At 45.9% G+C, this 27,694-nt stretch overlaps 2 protein-coding genes and 1 non-coding gene across 5 annotated transcripts; 1 reads left to right on the forward strand and 2 right to left on the reverse strand.

The window, feature by feature from the left end:
- Positions 1 to 1,114: 1,114 nt before the first annotated feature.
- NCAPD2 (non-SMC condensin I complex subunit D2) lies at positions 1,115 to 26,431 on the reverse strand. 3 transcript variants are annotated; one of them, XM_069018856.1, is made up of 31 exons: positions 26,323 to 26,431; positions 25,425 to 25,500; positions 25,269 to 25,327; positions 24,630 to 24,811; positions 23,944 to 24,083; positions 23,497 to 23,624; positions 23,289 to 23,412; positions 23,060 to 23,207; positions 21,981 to 22,178; positions 21,336 to 21,470; positions 20,676 to 20,760; positions 19,862 to 20,039; positions 19,535 to 19,656; positions 18,387 to 18,593; positions 16,241 to 16,415; positions 14,598 to 14,682; positions 14,334 to 14,467; positions 13,249 to 13,381; positions 11,624 to 11,708; positions 11,358 to 11,519; positions 10,903 to 11,117; positions 9,124 to 9,235; positions 8,689 to 8,812; positions 8,329 to 8,484; positions 7,936 to 8,113; positions 6,848 to 6,942; positions 4,302 to 4,382; positions 2,074 to 2,260; positions 1,720 to 1,846; positions 1,428 to 1,586; positions 1,115 to 1,253 (listed from the first exon to the last, which is right to left on the reverse strand). In XM_069018856.1, the coding sequence occupies exons 1-31, from the start codon at positions 26,411 to 26,413 to the stop codon at positions 1,171 to 1,173; spliced, it is 4,164 nt and encodes a 1,387-aa protein (XP_068874957.1). In that variant the 5' UTR covers positions 26,414 to 26,431; the 3' UTR covers positions 1,115 to 1,170. The 3 variants fall into 3 exon arrangements, with proteins under 3 accessions (XP_068874957.1, XP_068874947.1, XP_068874937.1); XM_069018846.1 differs by lacking the exon at positions 26,323 to 26,431 and adding an exon at positions 25,594 to 25,747 and having other exon boundaries at positions 19,862 to 20,036; XM_069018836.1 differs by lacking the exon at positions 26,323 to 26,431 and adding an exon at positions 25,594 to 25,747.
- On the reverse strand, positions 24,886 to 25,208 carry LOC138120283 (small nucleolar RNA U85). Its single transcript, XR_011155807.1, has one exon. It is a non-coding gene; the product is annotated as a small nucleolar RNA U85 (small nucleolar RNA).
- MRPL51 (mitochondrial ribosomal protein L51) lies at positions 25,888 to 26,709 on the forward strand. Its single transcript, XM_069018866.1, has 2 exons — positions 25,888 to 26,248; positions 26,438 to 26,709. Exons 1-2 carry the CDS (start codon positions 25,975 to 25,977, stop codon positions 26,632 to 26,634), a joined length of 471 nt encoding a protein of 156 aa, XP_068874967.1. The 5' UTR covers positions 25,888 to 25,974; the 3' UTR covers positions 26,635 to 26,709.
- The last annotated feature ends 985 nt before the right edge of the window (positions 26,710 to 27,694 follow it).

A 27,694-nucleotide genomic window follows, 5' to 3' on the forward strand; every position in this document is an offset into this window, starting at 1 on the left:
TCAAAATAAGCTACAGCAGCTGCTTCTGCAGCTAGGCCAGAAGGGAACAGAGCAGCATGCTCTACTTGCTAGGTGAACCCGGGGTGATCACAGCTGCAGGAAGGTGGTAGATCCTCAGAGACAGAGACTGCAGCTCTGCAGGAACCAGCAGAGGAGAAGGACCCTTCTGATTCCTGCCCAGCTGGTGACTAGTCTGCTTTCTAGACAGCTGACAAGGTAAGAGGAAATAAGAGCTCTGGGACAAATGCCAACTTGCCTCTAGACAGAAGGTTAAAGGTTGTTTATGTGATTAACACAAAATCTAATTTAGGGCTCTTCATGTTCACAGGGCAGTTCAAGGAGTGCCAGGACTGACTTGAAAACTGATGTGGCATTCCTGAAAGAACATTAGTGCCAGTTTTACTTGAGACATAATTGGATTTGCAGCAACAACTTTCCAGAAAGCAATGAGACAATCAAGGGTATCAGGATACTTAGTAAGTTATCAAATTAGCTTTATTAAAAGTTAATTCTAAAGTTTTAGTGGTGGGTTGGTTTTGTTTTTTTAACTTTTAAAAGATGTATTTTTTCCCCTACAGACTTTGCATATTGTTTATTGAAATGCTCTAGTCTAAGTTAGCCTTTCTCTCTCTCCCTTCTCCTCACACCCCATTCCTTGAACTTTTCTTTGATGAGATATGTACAAGAAAAAGATGCAGGTACCTTCCCCTCAAAACCCTGCTTGGCTTTACAGGACAAGAGCTTCAAAAAGGATGAAATATAAAAGGGCCTAAACCCAGCACAAGCAGATTGGTCCTGTGTTAAAAGCTGAATAGTGTAGTATAAGCACATACAAAATGAGAAAGGAATGAGCATTTTGTACTCCAGGGGTAGTTTGGCTCTTCTTAGAAAGACTTTCTTCCACAGATTTTATTTTTATTTTAATAAGAGCAGCTTATTCTCATCTGCAAAGCCAGGGCAAAATCAGGCCGCGTGGCAGCTATGTTCATCATCACTGCCTTTCTTTGTGGAGATATCAAAAGACAGGCTTGAAATTGCTTTAGCCTGGTGTTAAACTTCCATTTTGTCCTCATTTAAAGCACTGTCATATTATGGGGTAGTTCAGACAAGAGGAGACTGTTGCATAAAGGGAGTTTTATTTTTAGTAAAAGACAGTGGCAGATGGTTCTCTCAGCGCAGCCGTCGGCCTGAAGATCTGGTGATGGGAGTTGTTTTGGTGGGGTTTTCTTCCTCTCTTAATTCTGCCGATAGCTCTGAAGAGAGTAAAACGTGTCAGTAATGATCACTCCCCTGCCTTGAGCAGAGAAATCTACAGGCAGCCTCCACAGTGCTCTGAAGCCCAGGACCAAAGGGACATCCCTGTTGGGCAAAATGTGTAGTCCTTCTCCCCTTTCACCCTCAGAGCACACATGTGCCAAGTGCCTTACCATCCTCAGAGCTGTTCTCCTCGTCGCTGGAGAAGGTAATGATGGCTTTTTTGCGTGGAGGGCGCTTTTGGGCACGCTTATGATTGCGGAGAGTGCGAGACGGGGGTGTGACAAAATCGTCATCTGTGTTGACTGGGCCCAGGGGCTGGCGGCGTGAACCTGTCAAGAAATAGGGAAAAAAAATAGAGAAAGGTAGCAGCTTTCTGTCTGTAAGAGTGAGGAAAAGTCCCTAGGTGTCTCTGCTGGACTACAGGATCGGGGGAAGGCTGCAGTCTCACAAAAAGGAACATACTTCCTATTGGTTTCCGCTTGGCTGGCACTGGCATTGGAGTTTGACTACCATCCTGGCATGTCTCTGTTGAATCCAGTCCTCGGTTATGGGAGGCAGAGAGCTTCTGCTCCAGCTCTTCAGCTAGAGCCTGATGGAGATGTAAAAGAGCGGTGGAAGGGAAAAGAAAAAAGAGAAGGTGAAGGGAGAGAAGTATGACATCCATAGCAGACCTGCCATCAGGTTAAATAAATGAATTGATAAATTGTTAGGGATGAGGAATAGTCTGCCTAAAATGGAACACCTGCAGGGCTTTCCAGTCACTGTATGTAAAAAGCAATTGTTTTTCTGGCCTGGACTCTTGTCCCACATCCTTACTTTAGTCTCAGGTTTGATGCCTGCTCTGCGGAATCGAGCCAGCACAGTTTGGAAACAATTGTAGACAGTTGGATCTTGGAGCTTGTCTGCAAAGCAGTCATAGTTGTCCTGCAGCTTGTGAAGGCCCCGCTCCGAGACTGGAAGCAGAGTAAGGCAGTGGGACAGATCCCGATACTGACGCTCAGTCCTGGGAAAGACAAAGATCACCATTAGTTCTTTCAAAAAGGGGTGTATGAAGTTGAGCACATCTCACCCAGAACTAATAGCATTTCCTGCAGGTGCTTCTGCCCTGCAGAACATGAGATTCAGGTTGTTCTGTTACAAGTCAGTGACAGGGTGCTGTGCCATACCATACACACTTAGTGCCTGTCAGAAAAACAGGAAGGCTCCACTGCTAAAGAACACAGTCATTTGTTTGAAAAGTGTCAGAAGTTATTGCTGACCAGGAGAAGACTCAGGTCAGGATTCCTCTTGAAGGGCCTTATTTTAACCACATAACAAACCCCCCCTTGGCTGTTCATTTTTGCATGTTTGAGATGATCTCAAGCAGAAGCTGCATTCGATGTTCTCTCTTTCTTTCCTGGCTAGTTACATAAAGAAGGTCAAAGTCATTAAGTTATAAAGACAACAAATAACAAATGCTGTATCAGAGAAGGACTACATTCAAATTCCAGAAAAAAATACTGGAATAAAACCAAAGGGAAAGAAAAACAAAAGCACATACTAACATCCCTAATGTAGATCACTGTGATGGAATGGGAGGCAAAAAAGTGAAGCCAAAGCCCCTATTTTTAATATACACAAAGCGAGGGCCCAAAGTCTGTCCTGCACATGCTGTCTCAGGATGTTCTGCTCCAACCCAGACAGGTGGAGAACAAAGGTGCAGCATCCAGGTGTTTCCACCTTTAAAGCCTGAATGACACCTGGCAAGTTGCTATGTTTGGAACTCCAGAAATGCTGAGGAGGGTGATGGTGGCTGCAAAATCTTTTCTGATAAGCCCCTGTTTTAGCCTGGAGCAACAGTCTTGCTCTAGCAGTACTACTAGTGTGCATCAAGCTGATCATCTTTGGGGTACAGAAATATCAGGACATTCTCCTAAAGGCTGGACACAACTTACGTACAGATGGTTATTTACAAATGTGGTGTGAAGAGCTCACCAGTGCTCCTGGGAGGCAACTTGGGAGAGAGGGACTGCTCTCCACTCTTGCTCAGGAAACAAAATCCAAATATTTTGGGAAATATGCAACTCCCTGAGGCAGCTGAGGGGATCACATGCCCAGGCACTGTGTACAAATGGCCAAGATAAGCAGACACAGCTCAAATCTCAAGGGCAAAGCCACAACAGTAGAGAAGGAAAACCACAGGAATGGGGGAAAGCAGGGTACACCAAAGCCAGGGGAAGTTAAAATGAAGATATCTAACTGGAAGTACATGACAGGGAAGAAGATAAATTTCTATTATTCTTCTTCTTGGAAGGAAACAAAAAGTGTACACCTGGGTGAGTGAAATTATAGCTTGGGGAGCGGGGAAAAAGCAGCAAAAAACCCCCAAAACCCAGAAAGAAAAATGATATCCCAGATTCACAGTGTGCGTCCTGCATTCTGTAATCAGCACAACGAGCAAGGCGTGCACATCTTGGAGACGGAGCAAAGCAAAAGCCAAAGTGCATGGTGGCACAAGTCCTTGAATAAAATAATAATAATAATAAAAAACCAAAACAGAATCCCAGGCATAGACTTGGTACTGAGCAGCCCATGCACAGAGAACAAGGACAGGCCTATATCAGCTTGACAGTTGAGATCACCCCAGACACGATGGCTGGAGAGATCCCAACTTCTCAGCTGAACACACTCATTTCATAACTGAGTTGCAATAGCCTGTGGAGAAGGATCACAAAGGTATGTAAAATCCACGTGCAGGATGTCTCCTTGCTCAGCTATAATGCAGATCTAGACTGTTACAAAACTTTTTCCTTAAAAAAGGAAGGAAGAGGAGATAAATCACTGCATAATAAAACCAGAAACATTAATTTATAAGTATTCATGCATTTTTAGGAGAAGGTACTTAAAAAAAAAAAAAAAAAAGGAACTTAATCCAAGTTAAGTCAGCATTTGTCACGTGAAGAATATAATGGGAACCTGTTAGAACCACCACATGCAAGCTCATTTCTTCTAAAAATTCCTGAGAAGCAGAAGCACTTGGCAGGAAAATGAAGATTACAACCCACCTGGCAGTCCGGAATCTCTGACAAAGTTTCTCCACCAAGCTCTCTGTTTGTTTTTCTTTTGTAATAAATGAGAACAGATGTCTGCAAGAGGAAAAAAAAAAAAAGCAAAAGTTCAGAGCCCATAGGGGAATCCCCATTTCAGGTGGGAGGGGTATTGAAAAGGCAGCAGTGCTGACTTCTAATCTGCTCCTTCCATCCAGTTTTAAGAGCATGCAGCGCCTCCAGACAATTTCCTCCCTTCACAAGTTGCACTGACAAACTGGTTTGTCTGACAAGCAGACCTTGAGGGGAGCACTGTGGCAAGCAGTATGTTTTTCCCCCCTCAAAACCATGCTTGTGACTTTTTCATTACTAATTTGCTGGAAGTGTGTTGTTGCCTTTTGGATCAATGCAAAAGTGAGCATTACTTTGCACTAAAACGGGAACAAAGCCTAACAGAACTTAAATGCTGATAATAATCTCATTTTTTTCTTAGCTTCTTGAGGAATAGAGATACCTGGACTTTAGCCCAGTTAAGTACTTGTGCATTTTGCACTATGTTCTCTTAGAAATTACTGAATAACTTCTATTTATTAAGAAGGTCCTGCTGCCCTCCCTTTTTCTTGTACCAACGTTTCTGTTAACTTTAGTTCAGTCAGGTTGCCACTGGCCTTGATATAATTGTTCTAAAGCAGTTCCTTGTTCAGTCTTTGTTGTGTCTACTACCACCACACCAAGCTGCTTTTCTAAGATACATAACAGAGACAGCATTCTCAAGAGTCCTCCCTTTGCATTTGTTCCAGCATCAATTCATCTTTAACTTCAATGACCAGAACTATGGCAGTACTCCAGACAAGGTCTCACCAGCACTGCCAGTGCTTCCCTATACCAGAAAAAACTGGGCAGCTAAAGCAGGAAGTAGAATGCATTTAGCCATACCTTTACAGAAGAGGTTAAACAACTTCAGCCTTATACTCTGTTCTGCTAGTTTCCATCTCAGTTTTAATCACTGTAACTCTTGCACTCTCCAGTTAGTCCTCTAACAGTGATGGTCCCACCACTATTCCCATCTTTTTTAAACCTCTCTGTTCTCCAGTTTGGCAAGTATCCCTGGAGCACAAGGCACTGCTTCATACCTAGCCTGTGCTTTTGTCCACCATGGTTTCCAAGTTAAACCTCCTCTCCACAATGTAAGCATTTCATATAATGCTGCATGGGGAAATAGTTCAGTTTCAACTACAAATTTCCTTCTTTTCCTATTTAAACAATATGTGGTACGTTAACTGATGATCAGGTCTTTAAAATTAATTATCCTTATACTAATTTGATACCTGTCTGTTTTGTTAAATCAATACTGCTTCTTCTCTTATTTGCCAGACACCTCCAGTTCTCTCTGTGTATGTTATTGGAAGTCAAAAGTCCATCTTACACCTTCCTTAACCCCACCAATCACACTTTAATGCAATTGCTACACTTATTATGCTCTATGTCTGTGGTAATTAATTAATTAAATTACATTAATTAAAAACAGTACTGAAAATTCCAAAATTATTTGGAATTTTTCTACATGCTGCCTCTTGTCTCCCTGTGATGGTTTGCTTCACTTCAGACATTAACTTCCACTTCTATGTGTGCTGTCAGGAACCACAAGCTATATTTCCCAGCATTGCACACTACCCTCCTTAATTAAAACTGAAGCAAAACATCCATCTACTTTTGCCACCATAAATTAATTTCAGTCTCAGTTACACCCTCCCTAATGACTTTTTCTGTGTCTTGCAATTCCTACCTATCCTAAATCCCATGCCTTTTCCTAAATGCACTGGATTCTCATAGGTGGAAAGACTAGTTGAAAAATCATGGGAGATTTTATTGTTCCTCTCTTCAGCAACAGCAATACTTTTGTCTAACACTCCCCTCTATAATCCATAGGGATTCAAATGACTCAGAAAAACCCTCATGTGGTTAAGTTCCAGAAATGAGAGGAAAATTTCTGTGCTTTACCAATAAAGACATTATTAGTGCTATGAGCAACCAATAACCTCAGATTGAAATATTCCAATATCTGTATAGTCCAGAGTAAGGCTTTCTTGAAAAAAACCAAAACACCAAACCAAAAAAAACGCCCCATAAAACAAACCACCAGAAAGGCACCCCAGACTAAAACCTGTTACTATAACTACTGCTTTACTAAAACTGCTTACAAAACGTCAGTAGCCACCAAAATGACAAAGGCAGCAGAGTCTTAAAAACCTGTTGTGTTTTCCTAATGTTGTGTATCCATGTTCCCATGTGTAAAACCAACTATTTTCCTTTTCTAGAGGGAAAGTAATTTTGAGTTAGTGGTAACTCTTTGTAGAGTCTCTCCTCACTCCCAGCTGTGTGGCTTTAAAATCAATTCCCCTCAGCATGACTCCATTTCCAGTACAGACTGAAAAAGTCAGATCAAAGAGACCAACTGAAAAAGCATTTTCTACATGTCAGTGTAGTTTTTCTTCCCTTGGTATGGCACCCCCTTTGCATAAACATAGTCCTGGCAATAAGAGATTTATGTAACCTCAGAATACCTCATAATAGTGTGGAAGGATTCCTCCTCTATGCCGCTGTTAGGATCTGAGAGATGACTGATGATGTCTGGAAGCAGGTTATAGACAGCATTACCCTGTGCAGAACACAAGTTTCTACATGAGATACAGCACTATAAAGGATAATTTGAGTCAAGCCAAATAAGCTGCCCACTTGATCCCAAATCTACTGACTGAAAGCACCAGTTTTTTGAAATGAGCTGTACATAGCCAGCCATGCCTACCCAGGAGTATTTGGCTGGGGGGAAAACATCCCAGCCAACCAACAAGCTAAATATTGCACCTCAGCTCTGCTCTTTGGCAGACTTGGATGCAGTTTCTTTGCTTTCCAACGTTGTCACAACCCAACAAAAAAAGCTTCCTGATAAAGGAAACAGCCTTTCAGTTCATGGAACTGCTTTGCATCTTGCCTCAAAAGGTCCAGTCCATATTCTCTTTCCCACTGCTTATAGATTTGTCATACACACTGCAGAGATAGGAAGTTAGTGCAGTCAGGTGGCCAGCTCTGCTTTAACAAAGCAGACTGAGACAGAAAAGCCCCAGAGTCACTGCAGCCTCTCAGGCAGTACATCTCAAACTCTGAAGGGCCCATGTGAGGCTGCACATGGAATGAACAGTGTACAGGGGGTAACGCTGCTTCTGTTCTTACCTGTTTGGGCAGAAACTGCTGCAATTTAAGTATCTCAGTGTCCCACAGCCAAGAACTACCCGGAAAGATTTCAGAGAAGGTGCATTGCCTGAGCCATAAGGTCAGGGAACTCTGCTGTAAGGCCTAAAGGTGAGCTACAGAAAGCTGTTCCCAACCTTGTGCTGGGCAAACACAAGCAAAGGGAAAAGGCAGTGGTTTGGAGCCTGCCTTCCAATGTGAATGGATGAGGTCAAATTCAGCAACATCAGGCAGGGATGAAGCAAAGCTTGTACCTCTTTCAACTCCCCTTATTTAGTCCACAGAGAGACACACCAATGGCTCTACACCATTAACACACCTTCTCCAGAACCCATGTAATTGATCCAGCCTCCAACAGCCCTTCCCTGCTCCTGTGAAATAAGGTCCCAGAGCAACCACTTGCCTTGTTGGCGAGTTCACCGAAGAAGTTCTGAGCCACTCCGACGATTGCCTCCTCTGGGTCTATGAGCAGAGCTGCCATTTCGCTCACTTGGCCCTTCACCTTTACCATGTCTTTGAGGATGAGGTGAGTCATCACCAGCCCAGCCGTCTGCCTCACGCTGGGACAGGGGTCCCGCAACCTGACAGGAGCAAACAGTTACTGCAGAACGCAGCGAGGGAGTGCCTCTGAGTTACTGGTACTCAGGACAGCCTATTCCACAGCCCAGGGCTCTGGTCTCCCTGCACCAACATCTTCAAATTTGCTTCCTTGGGTCATTCTCACCTTCTGGGGGCCCGGTGTCACTCTTCCACAGAGTTTTCATCATATGTCCTCTTCCAACGAGTGTAGCATTACCTGCCATAGAGATGCGATGTCCAAGGCTCCACCAGGTTGGGGAAGCGGATGGCCAGATCTCCTGCTGCAATAATGAGGTTGGATCTCACACCAGGCAGAGTGGACTTCTCCATCATCGTGAACAGCAGACGCAAGTGTGAGTCACAGAACTCAGAGCTAGCAAGACAGGGTACAGGAAAGAAGGGACAGATAGCAAAATTCAATCTCTCAGAGAGCAGAGGAAAAAAAACAGCTTAAAAACCAGTGATCTATGAACACTCTTCTGTGTTTGTTCTTTCCTTGGGAAAGGAATTGCAACATTTGCTTGTGCTTTAGTGCTAGGAAGGCTGGGAAAAGAACTCTGGCATGGCTCAGCAGTACCTGATCATGCAGAATTTGCCAAGAGCGAGGGCTGCAGCAGCTGACAGCGCCGAGTCACTGTAGAGTCCAGGGCTGTTGCAGATCTTCAGCACCAGTGGAACAAAGGCAGAGAACAGGTGCTTCCCTAGAGTGGGAATAAAGACAGTGAGCATGAGAGCACTGTTTGTACATCCCACTTTAAGAACAATGACTCCATTTATCCCAGAGCTGCTGCAAACTACAGTTACTGGTTGACTCACTTTGACCACTGAACAACCACCTCCAGAAAGGCAGAGCCAAGAAACAGACAGCCCATATGGAAACTGATACCATGGAAAATGACAGTGCTTCCTTCCAAAGGAAACAGCCTTCCTCCTTCAGGATCTGTTACCCACTGTACCTGCTCTTTCACACAGGCAGGCAGAGCCAGTATTCCTTGGTGGCAGCCACACCTACCATCTAGGAGTTCTGTCTCACAAATACTGCGGATGAGCTCGGCCTCGGTGTCATCAGCCGTGGCTCCCACGAGGCCCAGCTCCTCCTCCATAGTGGTCTCATTCCCTGTGCTCTGTGCAGAGAGGAGACTGTTAAGAAAGCTGTCAGGCAACAATAACCTCTTCCTTCTCAGGGTTCTCTTCTCTCAGGTGTGAGGTATATGCACGTTACCAGCTGCACAACTAGAGCGGGGAACGGACTGACAGAGTTTAATAACCCACTTTTCCCCAAGAACTGAATGAAGCTGTGAAGGGTAGTCCAGGATTTGCCAGTCCACATGCCACAGAACAGTGGTCACAGGATCACATAGTAAGGCTGGAAGGGACCACAGTGGGTCATCAGGTCCAGCCTTCCTGCTCCAGCAGGGTCTTCCTAGAGCACATTGCACAGGATTGTGTCTAGATGGTTCTTGAGCATCTCAAGTGAAGGAGACTCCACAACCTCTCTAAGCAACCTATTCCAGTGCTTGGTCATCCCCACAGTAAAAAAGTTCATCCTAATATTCAGGTGGAACTTCCTGTGCATCAGTTTCTGCCCATTGCCTCATGTCCTAGTGCTTGGCACCACCAAGAACAGCCTGGCTCCATCCTCTTGGCACCCCCTCCTCAAATACTTACAGACATTGGTGAGGTCCTGCTCTCAGTCTTGAGGCTTAAGAGGCCCAGCTCCCTCAGCCTTTCCTTCTAAGAGAGATACTCCAGTCCCTTAATCATCTTTATTGCCCTCCACTGGACCTGCTTCAGGAGTTCCATGTCTCTTGTACTAAGGAGCCCAGAATGTAAAGAAAGCCTAAACTACTGACACTACTAAGGTAAGACAGACCTAGGAGACATCCAGCATCAGTGTGCGAGTCCTGCATAACTTAAGGAACATTCAAATCCTAAAAGCAAGAAGTTCAGAGCAGCCTTTGAATTGCTGGTTTTGTGAGCAAGATTATGGGAAATCACAGCAAGGAAAAATCAACACAAGGGAAGAAGAGACATGGGCATTGCAATGGGGACCAAATCTGTATCCAACTGCTACCTTTTTGAAAATCTCATCATAACCTCCTCCTGCATGGAAAGTGGTAGTGACACTGATAAGCAGGTGGATGAGGAAATGAACTACAAATTTCTCTGTGGACTTAGCAGTGTAAGCATCTAATAGCAACTTACCAACTGGATACCTAGGGGGACATATTTTCTCTGGTCTTACCCAGGAAAGTCAGCCACATTACACTCTAGAAAACATCCCAAGGTAGACCTAGCCAAACCTAGCATCCAAATCACATTAGAAAGTCTACTCTTAAACCTTCATCACTTCTACCTAACAGAGGATAGGACTCTCAAATCTTCTGGACCAGGGTTTAGGAAGGTTTTTTTTCCAGAACTCAGGGTACAAATGGATGTTCTTCACCACTACTGCATCAGTTGCAAAAGACTGCTCTGGTAAGAAAGGAGGTGATGAGTACAAAGGAAATGTTTGCCTGAAGCAGGAAGATAACCATGGTCAGGACATAATCTTTCACTCCCTCCCCTCTGCCTCTTCAAAACTCAAGACCAGTGTGGGAGCTTTAGTGAATAGGGTCATTCAAGGACCTCAGTTCTCCCTGTCAATCCTAACCAATATGTGTCTGTTTCTATTCCTGAAGCACACATTGCTCTGGATCTCATGCAACCTCAGGATTGCATTCTCCAGAAGTTTGCTGTAGCTAGGACATTACAAGAGCTGCCCATAGGAAAAAAACCCTTTGGCTCTCACCTGGGGTCTCTGCTTCTTTGTGCTGGTGTCAGATTGCTTCTTGGTCTTCTCCTCTTTGAGCATGCGGCGTCTGCGTAGCTCTGCACTCACTGACACTTCCAAATGTGCTACCTGCTGCAGTGCCACCTGTCCCACAAGGGACACCAGGTGTAGCAACAGGAATGTGGGCAGACTGCCAGCACCATCAGAGACTCTGCTTGGAGAATCCCCTGCATCTAAAGGGGAAAAATTACCACAGTTCAGTGTTAATCTAGACCTCTTCCCCATCAGTAAGTGCCAAGCCTCACTGTATAACCCATCTCCACACTCCACAAACTCCTTCACAGCACTCGCATCCTCCCATGCCAACACCACCAGCAGCCCCTCAGCTCTGTTCTCCTGCAGTTACTCTAGGCCACCCAAAGCAGCACTGGAAACCACAGGTACAGATTTTCTTCATCAGCTTTTTTCCTCACCAGCTTTCTGCTCATCAGCCTCCTGCAGCTTCTCTAGAGCTTGCTGACTGCACACATGCAAGATGTCAGCACAGATCTCCTCTGCCCCTTCTGCCAGCTGGTAGATGAGCATTACTGCTGCCTCCATGAAGGGGATCCAGTGACTGCTTGGCTGGGCAAAGCCTGATGAGAAGAGGAAGCAATGTACCCACACATACCAGTGACAACACAGGCGGTCTTGCAGCCCAACCCCATCTCCTCCAAACCTCCTGCTGACCTGAGCTCACCTTTACTCACAGTCTCACTCAGGCAACCAAAGAGCATGTGGTTCTGTGGCAGTCGAAAAGGGGCACTGTTCTTCCCCAGTGCTGGCTGCAGAGACAACAGGCAAGGTACTCCCATGAGAGCAGCACGTGAGATCCCCCCATGCCCTTCCCAGTACTTAACCTTGCTGTGTGCACAGTGTTAATCAAGCCCATGCTGGGCTCATAGCAGGGACATCCAGTACTGCTCTGCAGCTAAACATGCAACAGGGACATTACTGTCACTTGTGTTGGCATGGTGACAACACTGGGTGGATTTGAAGCTTGGCCAAATGGTGATCCCAGGCCAACCCAGACAGTTCCATTATCTCACCTTAAATCAAAATAACTCTTTTGAAATTTCAAAAGGATTAATTTAAAATCTGATATTATTTACTCCTTCTCCAGAAGGAATGAAGAGGGAAACCTTTAGAGCATCTTAGAGCCATCAACAATAAGTCAACTTGCCTTGGGGTACTCCAGAACCATAAGGGTTTGTTTAAAAGCAAAATACCCCCAGTGGAAATAACAGAGGATAGGTCTGGATCCAAGACCACTTAGGTTGTTGTATATATTCTGTATCAGTCACACCACATTTTAGCTGGGAATAAGATAACCTAGAGGACTACTAAACCACGTATGACAATATCTGAGGTGTCCCAGCACACCTGTGTCTGCCTGATGAATATATACTTGAACAAAATAGAATTTACTTGAGGATTTACCAGCTTTCAGTAGCTTGAAACAAAAATTCCTGATTCATCACAATCCTGTCCTCTGTAATGAATTTCTGGTTGGGAGGATGGGTGGGGGAAGAAGAGGAGCTACTTCCAGTCAGTCAGTCAGTCAAATATTTTCGGTTCAGTCCCTTTTCACATACAAGCTTAACTGTAGACTTAAGTCAACTACAAATTGAATTACAGCCATCTTTAGAACATTTAAGAATGTTCTGATTCATGTTAACTCATGAAGTTTGTGCAGCAACAACCCAAGTGGGACAGGCTGTCACAGAATGATGCTGCTCTGTGAAGGAGGGCTGCTTTTGTGGTAGAACCCCTGAACCAAAATGCCCAAATGATTGAGTCAAAAAAACAGAAACTTTTTTCCAAGTGCATTAAAAAAAAGTCTAAATTGTTTCCCAGGGGAAGAAGCCATCAACCATCGTGTTGTTCTAAGTAACACGGACAGGTTTGAAAACCTTTCATGTTTTATATTCTGCTGTACAGCTGACAACTCCTGAATATCAATTAATAGGGAGGGCAAAAGAATCACACCACCAGAAAACATCAGTAGAGGAAAGGGCTTCATGGTTGAGAAAACACAAATCAGTTTCAAATTGGGAGTCTGAAGAAGAGAATTGAAAGGAAAACATATTTTCTTGTGCACTGAACTCTTTACTAATTGAACTCAGCCTGTTGCCTAATGAAAATTCTTTTATTACATGTTCACTGATGTGTGCTAAGCTTTCCAGACAGTGCTGCTGAATGGTCTCAACCTACTTAATTTCAAAATCTGTAAAAATTTAATTACCTCTCTCTCTTCTTCCATACAAACCATTTTCCCCCTTTCTTTGTTTCTGGATGACCTCAGGAACAAACCCAGAGCCTTACCTTAGGGTTACTGGCAAGCTTGGAAATAACATTGCATACTTCTTGAGGCAGCCTGTAGTCTTCACATGCCTTCTCAGAGAGCCCCACTGTCACCAAGATGTCCAGGTTGCTACCAACGATCTCTGGCTTCCCTCTGTGGAATGGAAGGGATGGGGGTATCACATGAGGTGCTGCTGAAAGTTTACAGAAGTATGGATAACCAAGAGAAATACTCCTTGTACCATGTGGAAGGGAGTGGTTTGAGTAAGAGGGGAAAAAAATAAAACCCATCCAACGACTCAAGATACAGCTAGTGGAGCAGCAAACAATATTCCACAGAAGCCAGTATAATCCGCTTTCCACTAGGAGACAAGTTTCTCCAAAGTGATCAACACTTCTTTCTGATCAGAAAGGACCAAAACTTACAAGGGAAAGAAAAACAGAAATGTTGGAAAGTAGAAAAGAGTCCAGGAGCTCAGGACTTGTGACATATGCCATTTCTTCCCCTGCTGCGGGAACCAAACCAAACCAACATCATCCAAAAAAAGCCAATCCCAAATCCACACCCACCCGTTCCCCTTTCTGCCTGTGAAAGAACTTTAGGATCATCACTATGCAGGCCTGTTTCTGACTCGTGAAGGACTGAAGGAAGAACAGCAAGAGCAGGTAAGTTGAATGCCAAAGGGTTACTGGGCTGGGAAAGAGTGGAAGTGAAAACCTTTTAGTGCAGATACATTCTTTTTGCCCTCTGAAAGTGAAACATTCATTTTTCTTCAAGCTAAAGGCTCCAGACATCTCTACTCAGCAGCTTCTCACTGTTCTTATCCAAACACAGACAAAGCTGCAGAGCTGTGACACTGTAAACTCTGAGAAGGGATGGACATTCAGAACACAGGGAAAATAATCTCATCATAATCATTCAGAGGCCGTGCTGGTGGGACCCAGCACAACTAGGTTTAGTTCCAGGCTTCATTACCCCATGAGAAGGTTACTATTTTTGAAGCTAGAGCCAAGAGTCAGCTGATGCAGCACCCACAGTTCTTCAATAAAAATCGACTCCCTGTACATCCTTCCACTCACAGGCTTTGACCTGGCCCCAGGCTCACCGTGCCATCATCCCCAGCAGCATCACAGCAGCGCGGCGTTCGAGCGCCGAGCATGGAGATTTTTCCATGAATCGCTCCCAAAGCAGCTGGGTCACAGCAGGCCTTATTTCATCTTTCTGCACAAACTCTGAGATCTGCAAAAGCAATGCAGTTAAAAAATTAGACAGAGGCAAAGGAGAATGAACTTCAAAGTAAAGACATAAACTGCAATGATTTACCACTTTAATAAAACAGACACAATCCAAACTGAAGGCAAATACTCACTATTTCCTCTAAGCACTGTATCGTTCCCAGTGACGCATCTACCATGATGAGAGAGAGAGAGTGCACCAGGCTCTGTGCCTTGGCCCTTTGAAAGGGGAAAAATAACAATAAAAAATTAAAATGTAAAGAAAAAGCAACTGTAAAAATTACTGCCCTATTGGGAGAGCTGAAAACATCTATTGGATAACAGAGTTGATCCCTAGGATCAGGAAAACTTCTCCCACCACAAGCTTGAGTTCTCGAAGTCACCCAAGTGCCAATGACCATGATGTGGGCTTAAAAGTCCATTGCCTTGTGCACCGGTGCTCCTTCTGGTGCTCAAAGATCCAATCAGAAGCACTAAGCAGCCACTTCCCAGTTTATTTACAACCACAAGTCAAAGTACAATTCCCCAGAACATAAGAAACTGCAAATCTCTCTATGAACAAGCGAGGACAGAGCACAAACTGTAGAAGTGCTGTCTCCAGGCAATATTATCGGGAAGAAATAAGAAGCAGCAGGTGCTCTTTATTGCCCTGATGGTACAAATGAGGGTGAGTTATGATGCATCTCACTAGGGATCACACTTATCTTATTGCATGAGTATTCAACAGGATTTACAAGTGGGTAAGTGCTAAAAAAGGGCAAGTGCCACAGCAGAGAGGAGACACAGTTCCTCTCATGGAAGAAACAAACGTGCAAGTGGTACCCAGCTTCTACCTCCAAATCCTCAAAAAGGATAAGCAACTAAGACACTTCAACATTCTCCCATCTAACACACGTAGAAATTTGTAAGAAAAATATTTAAGATTGGTCTGACTAAAATACAAATAAAAATACATGTGAAAGCACCCAAATAATTAACCTTGTATAGTGTGAAGGATAAAGAAATGGGGAATGTGTTGTGTACATCAGAAGTAGAATGCCTACACTTGACTAAGGCCACAGCATGCATGACTTGTCAGCAAAAAACCCCTGAGCTTTGGTAAAAGAAATATAGCTTCAACTTTAGACCACACTGTTCCTCTTATTATCCCCATAGGATGAACAACTACAGTTATAAGAAACTCAAAATGGGACAACTGACATTGGCCAACAACTTTGCCCACAGAGAGTGAAGTATATAAGACTCTTGGACATGGGATGACTCCATATTAACAGTTGACTCCTAACAGGCTGAAGTTGATTGTTGCCAATCAAGAACCCTGCTGGCAAAAAAACGTTCATCATTGACACCTTTTGCTCCCTATCAGATAGGGACCCTACCCAGACTATTTAGGCAATGCTTTGTATGAAAGTGAAATTTTTTAGAAAAATAAATATTAGTGCCTGACAACAGTAACTTCAATAACTGACAACAACTTTAACTTCAAGTAATTCTCAGCATCTCCTTCACAAGGTCTCCCAAGGAGTTTTGCTGCATGAATTTCCTACACATGAGCTCTACGACAAACCAAGAACCAAGTTCAGCAGTAGGTCCTGCAGGAAGACTTGCAGGGATATCCTGCAGGGATATTCAGATAATAACCTTACCTTTCAGTTCAGCATGGAGCATGGCAACTTTTAGTTCTCTTCCTGTCCATACCCCATTCCCAACAGCAGAAAGGGGATGTGCGAGGGAAAGGAGAAAAAAACCCCAACCATCTGATTAGGAAGATCCATACCTCTCTGAATCCTCAGTGGGGTTCAGATAGAGCTGTCTGTAGGCATTCAGCACAGCCTCTTTAATTCCAGGCTCCTTTGACCATATGAGGGGCAGCATCCTGCGGACTCCAAGCAGTGCCTGGGGCACACCAAACTGCGAGACCGTCACGAAGAACTCAATGGCCTCCTGCACCACTGCAGAGAGAACAATTGTGTTAGTGCAGTTCTTCCCCACTTCCTATTAGAGAGGCCATTAAAATAAATTCATAGGAGTACTGGTTTCACAGCAAACTCTACAAGCATGTAGAAATCACTGCTACTGTCAGCAGAGGGCTTGAGTCAGAATGGGATCACTAATACAAAGATGTAGATGTCCCAGAAAAAAGAATTAACAAGTTAACAGTATTGCAGCTAAATCCAATGTGATACAGTTAGGGAAAGAGCAGAGAGACTTATCTTTGATAAAGAACAAAATTCTCTTCTGGGAAACATTAGCTTTGGGAAAAAAGATCTCATAGTCACAGCAGACAGTTGAATATAAGCCCCAGTGCAATGCTATAACCAGAGGAACTAAGCTATTTGATGTACAAATGGGGTATGGAATACTGTGTTTGGTTCCAGCTTGACTACTCCTGAAATACACTGCCCAGTCTTCTGCTCACAAGACAAGAAAAAACCATTAAGATAGACAGCATCACAGGGCATCCACAGCCGTGATCAAGGAGTTGTAGAACAAACAGCTCACAGAGTCTGACCTCTGGTTAAGTAAGAGCTTTTTACCAGTATAAGCCTCAACTTAAAATCAGAGTTAAGAACACCTATCAGGCAAGCTGGTATGCTTTCCCTGTCCCCAGTCACATCAGAATACATAAATATGCAACAGAAAAAAAAAATATATCTCTTCAAATATTAAATCTTTAATTTAAAAAGGCTAAATCTGAGCACACATCCCCCTAGCACCAGTCCCTCACCCAGCAGCATACTCCCTCCAAATGGAGAGAGTATCTCAACACACCTCTGCTGTTCAGACACTGATTTTGCCTTCCTTACACTACAGCACAGGACAACAGGGAGATGAAAAGTTATTAAAATCCATGCATCCATAAAAAAACACTCCCACAATCAAACCCCAGGTGTTTAAGTATCAGGTAGGGCACTTTCTTGGCCTTGAACTTCAAGGGACCTGTAAAGGCACTGAACCCAGGAGTTCATTTCTGTGTGTGCAAATAGCTAATGACACCAAACCTTGCTGGGGAAGCCCACATGCTGATCACAAGTAACGTGAGCTCTCAACAGAGATGAAACCTCAGAAGTGTTTGCATGAAGCCCAGGGCACTGCAATGCACACACCCATCCATACCCCAGATCTGTGCAAGTGGATGTGCTGGAGAGGATGGGAGAGGGAGTTGTGCCCCTCACTCCTTGGAAATGCCAATTTCTGATAAACACTGCAAAAAAGTCTAAGGGATTACAGTAGTTCTAATACTAAATATGAACAGCTGAATTAACTCAAAGGCCTTCTCATCACTACCTTTCTCTACAGCACTGAAGAGGACCAGGCCACAGAACCTGTTGATCAGGCTCATGTTTAACCATAGAATAAAGTTTGAGGAAAGGTGAGGTGGATGAGACCAGCTGCTTAGTTCCCCTCTTGAGGTCAGCATAACACCTGAAGCTGTGTCAGCACACTGAGCACGTAACCAAACCCAGCTTCACTGGCCAGGCTTACTTTGGGAGAACCTCAGCTGAGATGATGAACATACATCCCTCCCCACAGGAGGCAGGGTAGCTTCCACAAGTGAACTCACTTTGGTCACCTGGCTGGTTTTTTTCATTTCAGAAAGTTCAAAACCATTTTATTTCAAATGTTTTTAAAAACAACTTTTAAACATTTAGAAATACCTTTTTCAATCTTGATATTTAAAAAAATGAACTCCTAAAAAGTCCGTTCATGCCCTATTCAACCCCTTCATGACACCCATTTAGATGGTGCTTGCTTTTCCAATATCCTGGAAGTATCTATGACATCTACTCAGTGAAGAGCAGCCCCTTCAATCTTTTCTCCTGCCCCTGTAGCTCCACCTCTCCAACATCTTCTCTCAAGCAAGGGGAAAGATCTAGAAATGCTGAATGGGGAAAAAAGGGCCCCATGGTTATTTCACATACCTGAGACAGAGTTTTCGTACATCATCTTGCTGATCAGGTTCAGAGCTTCTGTGATTTTCACTGAGAAGTTGTAAGCATCCTGCAGGTATTGCACCAACATCTCCTGTTTGACCAGCTCTGTTGGAGGCTGCTCTTCCTGTACTTCTTCAATCTTATCACTACTGTTGTCATGTGGAGGATCCTCACTGTTCTCACCTGGGCATGAACCTGTACAGCACATTTGTTTGTGAGCAATACTCAAGATACAAGAGAAACAGGCGGTTCAGGGCATTTTAACCCTCCTCTCCCCCATGCCACAGTGACACCTCCCGAGAGCCAGGATACAAAAATCCAAATTCTGCCATCAGACCTAGCTACAAAATCTCAGCAGGCTGTGGAGAAAGTTCCAGTGCTACAGTGTGATGCTCCAGAGACATGCCAGCTTAGTATAAGGGTATAGAAAGGCATGGTCCAGTTGGGGTAAACTCCATTAAAATGCCGATGGGGTTAATCTGAACTTGGTAATTCCCCAAAGACAGATGAGGGCCCTAAAAGGGAACCAGGGAGAAGGCAAACACTACTACTCCTCAACAAAGTTTGTGCAAGCATGGAGAGTTGACAAAGTTAAGATTTTTAGACAATAGACTTCCAACAGAAATATACTCAAGGCAATTGGCTAAGCAACCTTATGCTGAAACAAACACCAAACAAAGTATGCAAAGTCTTGAAAATACACCCAGAGGCTCAGGCCTCAGATAACCAAGACTTTGCTTGAACCAGATACTTGGTCAAGGCTGCTACGGAGAAGCATTATGTGCCACCACCTGTTCAGGAAGCAGAACTCCTGACAAATTCAGACATGGCAGAAGGGTGTGAGTGGCAACACTGGCTTCACTCCTCTCAGACATTACGTGAGTTAAAGCACCAGAAATCCACTTCTACTGGCACCATGGAACTGTTCCAACCAGAAATTAAGATCAATATGATCCAGCTAAAATGCCAAGGTACTAGATGAACAAACAATCGAGAGATGCTGCAGCTCTATGAGCTGTCAAGTACATACAGACATACAGAGTCCCACAGGTCAGAAAGAGGGACAGAGTATTACAGACAGTTTTAGTCTGGCTCTGGCATTATCCTGGACTTAGGGAACAGAGAGATACAGTTACCTGTGTAAAGTCTCTTCAGAACACCCAGGATTGTTGCCTCTTCGTTCTCCTCCCCAGGGCCATTGAAAGGTTCCTTCCCCTGGAAGCGACACAGGGCCTTCTGCGTAAGGCAGGCTGCACTCCTGGACAATGACATTGCCCAAGAGAGTATCAGCAACACGTCGGAGCAGAACATAAGGGAAACCATCCAACTTTGCCCTGAACACCTGGGAAAGCAGCTCCTACCAGCATCTTGTGCTGGGTGCCCATGTCAATCTCTTTCCACAGAGTAATGTTACTGGAAATCACCCCGTGGGATAAACACTGTCAAACTGCTTGACTTCTTACTTGTAATTCAGCTTCTTCAACAGCCCAGTGATTTGCTCCACTGTACCCTCCACTGTTTCTTCAACTTCCAGCTCCTCCTCTTCCCCTTCCTGCAGTGGTTGAAAGAGCTGCTGTGTGGCAGCCCTAACTTCTGGCAGCATTGCTTCCCACTCTTCCTCTGGGGCAATCACTGGAGCTACTTAAAAATCAGATGGAATGAAGAACACAGACTCAGGTGACACCTTTAATGGGAAGGAAAAACTCATCTGGAACTCAGGAGTTCTACTTCCCCTACCCCCTCCCCAGGCAGGCACTGTTCCCATTGCTGATCTCACCCAGACTGCCCTAGGAATAAGACAAGAACTCTGACATCAAAAAAAAAAAAAAAAAGAAAGAAAGAAAGAAAAAGAAACCACTGAAGGTAGAAAAAAAAAAAAAAGACAGCTAAGACAACCATCATTTGTTTAGCCTTGGACTTGGTGCTGCCTACAAATCAAGTTTAAATAACATCTGACCAAAATCATGACTCTAGCAGTTCTTGAGTGGTAGAAAAGAGAAACCTGGGAGGGTATTCATAGACGTTTTCAGTTCTTACCCTGCAAATAGGATATATAGCTATAAGGACTGTTGATTTAGGCATGGACATTAATATGATCCTTTTATACCACCACTGTAAGGAAAACTGCTGTGAGTTTAATCCCAGTTATCTAGTCTCACCATCTCACACAGGTAAGATCTGAGACAAAAGCTGTCACAACCTGGGAGCAAACTTAATATAAAGAAAAGTAAATTCTGGACTGTCCTAGAAAGTGGAAAGAGGAAGAAAGGAAATTACCTGCTGTGGGCCTCCTACGATCCCTCATTTCTTGCAGCTTCTGCACTTCTTTCTTCAGTGGCTCATCCAAGTCAGTCCAGTTTAGCTGAAGATGCCAGCAAGAGAAGAAGAAATATGTTAGTTATCCTCCTTTTCCTGAAATGCCAGAATTCTCTCTCTTCCACTCCCTGCTTTAGTTGCCAATCCCCATAGATAACCCTGTTTTGGGAAACAGGAATAGTAGACTCTGGCCCTGATCCTAGAATGAGAACTGCTCTAAGTTGCCAGTCTAAGGCTCAGAAACTCAGGAGAAGGTGCAGCTAAACACAAAGAGCTGCAGATTCATGAAGAATATTCTAAAAAACTAATTCTGACCCTAAGGAGAGAAACCCCATAGTTTCATTTTATTTGGGATTCAAATAAAACTGCTGCAGGTTTTTACCTCAACCAATTACATCCCTCCTGGTCTTCCACATAGCTGTGAATTACACCAAGAGAGGGATGAGCCCAAGAAAGCAAGATCTGAACCTGGGAAAACCAGAAAGCTCCCAGCTGCAGAGTCAAAGGCTACCTTGTTCCTCCCAAAAGACACAGAAATGCTACTGCCCTGGCTATAGCAGACTTCAGATATTCAGCCTGCAAACAGACATCTAATCCATCCACCATATTAGTTGGAATTACCTTGCTGGAGAAGGGGTTGTTGGACAAAAACGCAGCCAGGAGCTGGATGGCATTTTTAACCACTATGACAGATTTGTCTTTGAGCCGCCCAACAGCCAGCGACACCACAGACTGAAACTGAGTCAAAGGCAGGGCCTAGCACACAACAAGAGCACAGATAAAGTTATCAAGGAGGCTCAGAGACTTGGAAAAAGTTTACTGCAGATATATTCATGTACTAAAAGGCACAGATTGTAGATGTACAGAAAAGTCTAGGGCTCAAAAGACCTCTGGATATATTCTGGTCCAGCCTCCATTAAAAGCAAGGATTTAGGTTATCCAAGATCCTGTTGAGTCGAGTCTTAGAATATCTAGTAATTGTGATGTTTTCCCAGTGTGTGAAAAGAGGCTGTATGCTGTGCTCTTTCTTCTAGTTTGTCCCAGTAACAAAGAGCAGCTTTTAATTTCCACCCCCTTGTTCCCCCACCCCCAGGATCTTTGGTCTCTTGAAAAAAACTGCAGACACCACAGTACACAGGGACAATACCTTTCTCTGTTAATACTTCAATCCCTTCAAACAAAAAGCAGGGTGGCAGAAATTCCCTTAGAACACACAAGAGGGGAAGGGATGACTGAGGCAACACCATTTCCCCAGCACAGACTTGCCTTGCACTGAACGATTCGAGTGAAGAGCTGCAGCACACGGCTGCGCACAAAGCTATGGACGTCACACACGTGGGCCTGCAGCATATCCAGGAACTTGTCCCGAGTAGCACGGGCAGCTTCCTCCAGCTGATCACCCTCCAGCACCTGCACCAGCACTTCTGCCATAGCTGCCAGAATGGCATTTCGCATCGTGTAACTCTGCCAAGACAGGACTTCTTGAAATAGGAGCAGACAAAAAGACATGACTTGATATGCCCAGAGTTTGGGCCTTGGAAGGCCCAGGCTCCAGTTTTAAGTGAATTTTTTCAGTATGGATGTTGTACTAAACTTGGGTAAACATAGCTGTGCCTGCAAGACAGAGTAACCTCTACTATGAAGACAGGCTGAGAGTTGGTCTTGTTCAGCCTGCAGAAGACAAGGCTCTGGGGAGCCACCCTCCAGTACCTAAAGGGGGCTGTGAGAGAGCTGGAGAGGGACTTTTTACCAGGGCATGCAATGATAGGACAAGAGAGAATGGCTTCAAAGTGAAGGGTAGGTCTAGATTAGATATTAGGAAGAAATTCTTTACTAAGAGTGTGGTGAGACGCTTGAACAGGTTGCCCAGAGAAGCTGTGGATGCCCCATCCCTGGAACTGTTCAAGACCAGGTTGGATGGGGCTTTGAGCAACCTGGTCTAGTGGAAGGTGTCCCTGCCCATGGCAGAGGTGTTAAGGTCCCTTCCAACCCAAACCCTGCTATCCAGATAGGTTCATAGAAGCCAAGAATTGACATGAGAAACACTTACAGGTAAAGAAAAGGTAAGACAATGACAAACTCATTAAGTGCTGAAGAACAAGGGACAACAGCTGGGACCTCAGACAAGTAGCAGTCTCCTGTTCTCTGACATCTGATAGTGACAACCAGGCAGGAGATGTCATGGTTTCTGTTCCCTTTGCATCTTTTAGGTAAGGGCAGAACCTTTTCCATAGAGCAGGTTTTGGTTACTTGAGCTCTGTGAAACAGGTTTTCAGACAGAAAAACTGGATAGCAGCATCTCTACCATTTGACTTTTCTGGACAGGTGACTTTGCAGAAACATACCTCCCCATCCAGGTGAGGCAAGAGAACACTCATGTTGGAGAGCACCAGAGCTGGAATCTGTTCAGCCAGTTCACTTATAAAGGTAGCATAACCCTTGACTCCAGAAGCCTCACGAGCCAAATCCTGAGGACATTTCTGTCCAATTTCCCTGCACAGAAAGATGAAACAAGGAATGGGGTGCCTCAAGTTGCTAGAGATAGAAGGACAAGCCTCGAGGTATTTCTCTTACCTTAGCAATTCACCCACCAAGCTTTTCAGACCATAGTCTTTAGCCCAGAGGCTCACAGCCTGTGCAAACACTGGGGCTACATGTTCGAAGTGCTGCAACATCTGTGTGATCTTCAGAGTGGCACCTTTCACACATGACAAGGAAGAAAGAAGTCAGGGAAAGTAACTGGGAATGACTTCAGGAAGAAGGCAGAAGAGCAGGAACTCACTGAACATGTGGTCACAGTGAACCAGAGCTGCAGCAAGCAGATGTGTCACAGCCTCCCGCGTGACCCGGTACCTCTGAAGGCCGATACTTGGATTCTCCAGGATGCGGTAGCAGTTTCCTGTCATTAAACTAAAACCACAAAAGACAGACAGCAAACCTCACAATCACAACTTGAACAAACATCATTCTAGCACACCACACATTTCTGTTTGAGAGATTCTCCAGTATCCTCTAAAAATTAGCAAACATCTGAATTTTGAAGGCCTACGTGAGGAAAGGAACTGGTTCTCATATACCCTGCTTTTGCCCCCAGCTGTTTCCTCAGTTTCCCAATGATCTGCACCCCACCGAGGGCTGTAATACCACCTCACTGGTAGATTTATAATTTAACCTTTTATCCCTCAGAAGCAGTCACTCATTCCACATATACATCTGCTTCAACCCATACTTGACAAACTCTTCTTCCATGGCTAAACGACCCCAAAGCTGACGGAGATCCAGCTGCAGCAGCTGTGTAAGGAGCTGTAAGAGCGGCTCCCTCTCCTCTTCCCACAAGGATCCAGAAGTCTTGGCAAGGTTCTTCCTGTTCTAGAAAGGAGGTCACACAGTGAGATACATCAGCAGCTTCGCAACACACAAAAACCCATTACTGCCCTGCTTCCTTCAAAATATAAAAAGTCTGCTAAATTCTACAGCATTAGGACACACACAGTGAGATGTGTGAGATCACAGGATCACAGTGGGGTTTTCCCCAACTCTTTCCTCTCAACTGAGGCCAACACCGGTGCCTTGTGTGGTTTAAGGATTCTATCTGCATCCACTGCCATCATCTCTGCCCACAGACAGGAAATCTTCAGAAAATACTGGCACACTAAGTTCCAGCCAGAAACTGAAGAGTGAAATAGAAAGGCTTAGGCATCCAAGTCCCTGCTGATGTTTAGACACACAATTGTCCCTTTGGCTGTTTTCCATGCACAGTTTCACAGGAGGGCCAGTGCTCCACGTTATGCAGTGCTCTTGATAGCATTATGTTTATATAAACCCAGCTACAACATCTGACAGATGCCACAGAGTTCAGCAAGCTTAAAATTTTATTCTGACTTTTATCATCTTTCCCCCAGCCCCCTCACCTACCTTCCTCCCAGGATCTGCCTCCAAACAACTGTTCTTGCAGGTTTCCATTTCAAAGGCATTCATCAGACCAGTCAGCAAATAGCAGTTCATCTTAAGAGCATTGAGGTGAGCAGCACGGTCTGCATGGCTCAGCCCAGAGTCACTCAAGATAGCAGGAAGTTCATTGGAATGATGGGAAACCACTGAGGAGAAGCAGAAAGTCATGAGCACTCCTTGCCAGGTCCCTCAGCCATCCTCTCTTTTGAAGGCTTAGAGCAGTCATCAGATTACCAAAGATGTGTGCTCACATCTCACCAGCTGTAACACGGGCTGCCCCCTGCAACACAAACCTTGGGCGTGCTGTCTTGTCCTATCCCCACAGCCCTTTGTCAGCTCAGAGAAACACTCGCTCTGAGCTGATACATCCCACAGATGCATTTTCCAGGGACATGGGCAAGAGGATTTTCTGTCGGTCTGCCCTTACAGCGAACGTGCACAACTCAGCATCGTCCACCAAGATTACAGACCCGTATGACAGGAATGGGCTGAGGGTGCAGCCCAGCTGGCCGAGTCACATTAGCCTTTATATCATCATTGAGCTGCCAAGGGAAAACAACCTCTCCGTTAGTGCCGCAGCGGCCGCAAACAGCGGGTACCCACCGTGCATCATCAGCTCCAGGGCGTCCTCCTTGACAGCCGTGCCCACGGTTCGGAAGTGGCTGCGGGGCAAACACAGGGCGTAAGGGCGGCGAGCAAAGAGCGCCTAGCAGAGGGGAGAGCGCTCGCCCCGCCGCCCCCTCCCTGCCCGGTACTCACTGCAGCACGCTGTACACGCAGTCGAAGTGCTGCAGCACGGCCAGCGCGCCCCGCGCACGGAAGGCGGCCCGGAAAGCTGCGGGAAAACACGGAGAGAGACGGGGGGGGATGGCCGTGAGCCGGCGGCAGGACCGGGCCCGACCGGGAGAACGGCGTGCGGACACCTTACCTGCGAGTGCGGGCGGCAGCTCGTGGGTGGACAGCACTTCCTGCACCATGTAGCGCCCGGGGCCGCCATCCCGCAGCAGATCGGCGGGGGCGAGAGGCAGATGGAACTCCGGGACCGCCGCCATGGCCACGGCCCCGGGCGCTCAAAACAGCGCGCGCGGGCCGCGCTCGCCCCGCCCCTCCCCGCCATGGGCCTATCAGCGCCCGGCGGCTGCGCCGCGCGCCGGCCCCTCGCCCAATCGCCGGCTCCCCTGCCCTCCCGACCGTTGGCGCGACGTCACCCGCGCGCCCCTGCGCTCCCGGGCGGAAGGGGCGGCCCGGCGGCAGCGCCGCTCTTCCCGTCCCGTCTCGGCCCTTCCCCGGGGCTCCGGGGATCATCCCCATGGCGGCGGCAGCTGCAACGCTGCTGCTGCGGGCGGCGGGCCGAGCCTTGCTGGGCCGTGCCGCTCCCCTGCCCCGCGCCGAGCGGGGCATTAGCGACTGCGGCGGGGCGCGCTGGGCGCCCGTGCGGCCCGGCCTCCCCGTGCCGCTCTCCTCGCCCTTGGCAGGGCTCACCCGGCCCATCCGCATCAAGGAACCGCCCAAGCGCAAGCCGGTGGATCGGTGGACGAAGAAGCGGGCCTTATTCGGGGTGTATGATAACGTGGGGATCCTCGGTAAGACACATACCCCGCCCGCATCTCCCCAGCGCTGTGGCCCTGGGGCGGGAGGGGAGCGAGGCTGGACCCACCTGAGGGCTGGCGCCTCTGCCAGCAGTGACAGGGCGGGGAGCATTTGGACCGGCCGCCCTGGGAACAGCCTTCTCCAGTGGCTGGCTTCATCTGTCTCTGCTCCCCTATTCTCAGGCGGCTTCCAGATCCACCCGAAGAATCTCATCATGGGGCCCACTTGGCTGCGAGGCTGGCGGGGGAACGAGCTGCAGAGGTGCCTCCGCAAGAAGCAGATGGTGGGCGATCGGATGTTTGCAGAGGACTATCACAAACTGAACAAGAGGATCCGGTACTTGTACAAGCGCTTCAATCGCACCGGAAAGCACCGCTAGGGAACAGCAGTGGCTTCAGCATGTGGAGTGTAGTTTTGTGGTATTGCAGTCAGAATAAAGCCAGCTCTCACATAACTGAGTTCCCAGTACTTTCTACAATCTTTGCTGTGTATTTCTACCCTGGTCTCAAGGTCCTGCTGCTGCTCCAGCAGTCATTTCTGTGCCCCCTCAGTCATTTCTGACATACTTCTTGCAGCCATCTGTTCCAGCCTGAATCCCTGAACTTGACCCTCTGGTCCTCTGGTTTTTTGGCCAGGCTTCTAGCATCCTTTCAGTCTCTGAGCCACAGGTTCTCACATCTAACATGACAATTCCAGTACTCTCCAGCTTAGATTTTTCCTCATAGCCAAATTTTTCAAGTTAGTGCCACAAGGTCTTGCCAATATGTCTTCCTGCTCACTGCTTTCCCCCTTGCCCTCCACTTCTCTGTGATTAAGTGTGAATGATGCAAATGTTAGTTGAAATGGCGTCAAAACTAGTCTTAAGAACGGGATTTGACTCATTCCACAGTCATGATGACTCGATCTCCTACTAGTGACACTTAATGACCAAATGGCCTTTTGTTTATAATTTAGGCAGAATTTGCAAAAGTAACTCAGGTATTTAAATGTTTTTGAAAACTCTTGTTTCTAGTTGTTTCCGTAAGTGTTGCCAATTCCTTTAGAAGAGACTAAGTCACAGCTGGCATCCCTCCAGTCCAACGTCAAACCACTGTACACTTGGGAAAAATCCATACAATGAGCAGGCATTTGTGTACCAAATGTGCCTTAGTCGTTAATTTAGCTGCTAAGCAATTGGGGAGTTATCTGCCGACTGTATCTTGTTACAGAGCAAGGCTGCTCTGTCTCCAAAAGTATTTGGTTGGAAGTGGCAAGGAATGAATGGAAAGAACATTCTTTAGATCTAAGCCTGAGGAAAGTGAAGGCAAACTCTGTTTAAACAGCTGAAGTCCACATTCTCAGGAGCAGGGTGGCAGACCTGTGGGGCTTTGTCAAAAGATGTTGTGGATTCAGGAAGCATGCACAGATCCAAGTGGAGACTGAGCAGGTATAGCAAATCC

This window comes from Aphelocoma coerulescens, chromosome 1, assembly GCF_041296385.1.
Source record: "Aphelocoma coerulescens isolate FSJ_1873_10779 chromosome 1, UR_Acoe_1.0, whole genome shotgun sequence".
Lineage (NCBI taxonomy): Eukaryota > Metazoa > Chordata > Aves > Passeriformes > Corvidae > Aphelocoma > Aphelocoma coerulescens.

Excerpts from the sequence above, each read along its gene's own strand:
- NCAPD2 (XM_069018836.1), bottom strand. The coding sequence starts at position 25,717 with ATGGCGGCGGTCCCGGAGTTCCATCTGCCTCTCGCCCCCGCCGATCTG. Across the intron at positions 13,382-14,333 it reads CTGCTGGGGATGATGGCACG|AGGGAAGCCAGAGATCGTTG; the intron begins GTGAGCCTGGGG and ends TCCATTCCACAG. Across the intron at positions 6,943-7,935 it reads TCGGTGAACTCGCCAACAAG|GGTAATGCTGTCTATAACCT; the intron begins GCAAGTGGTTGC and ends TGTTCTGCACAG.
- MRPL51 (XM_069018866.1), top strand. The coding sequence starts at position 25,975 with ATGGCGGCGGCAGCTGCAACGCTGCTGCTGCGGGCGGCGGGCCGAGCC. Across the intron at positions 26,249-26,437 it reads TGATAACGTGGGGATCCTCG|GCGGCTTCCAGATCCACCCG; the intron begins GTAAGACACATA and ends CCCTATTCTCAG.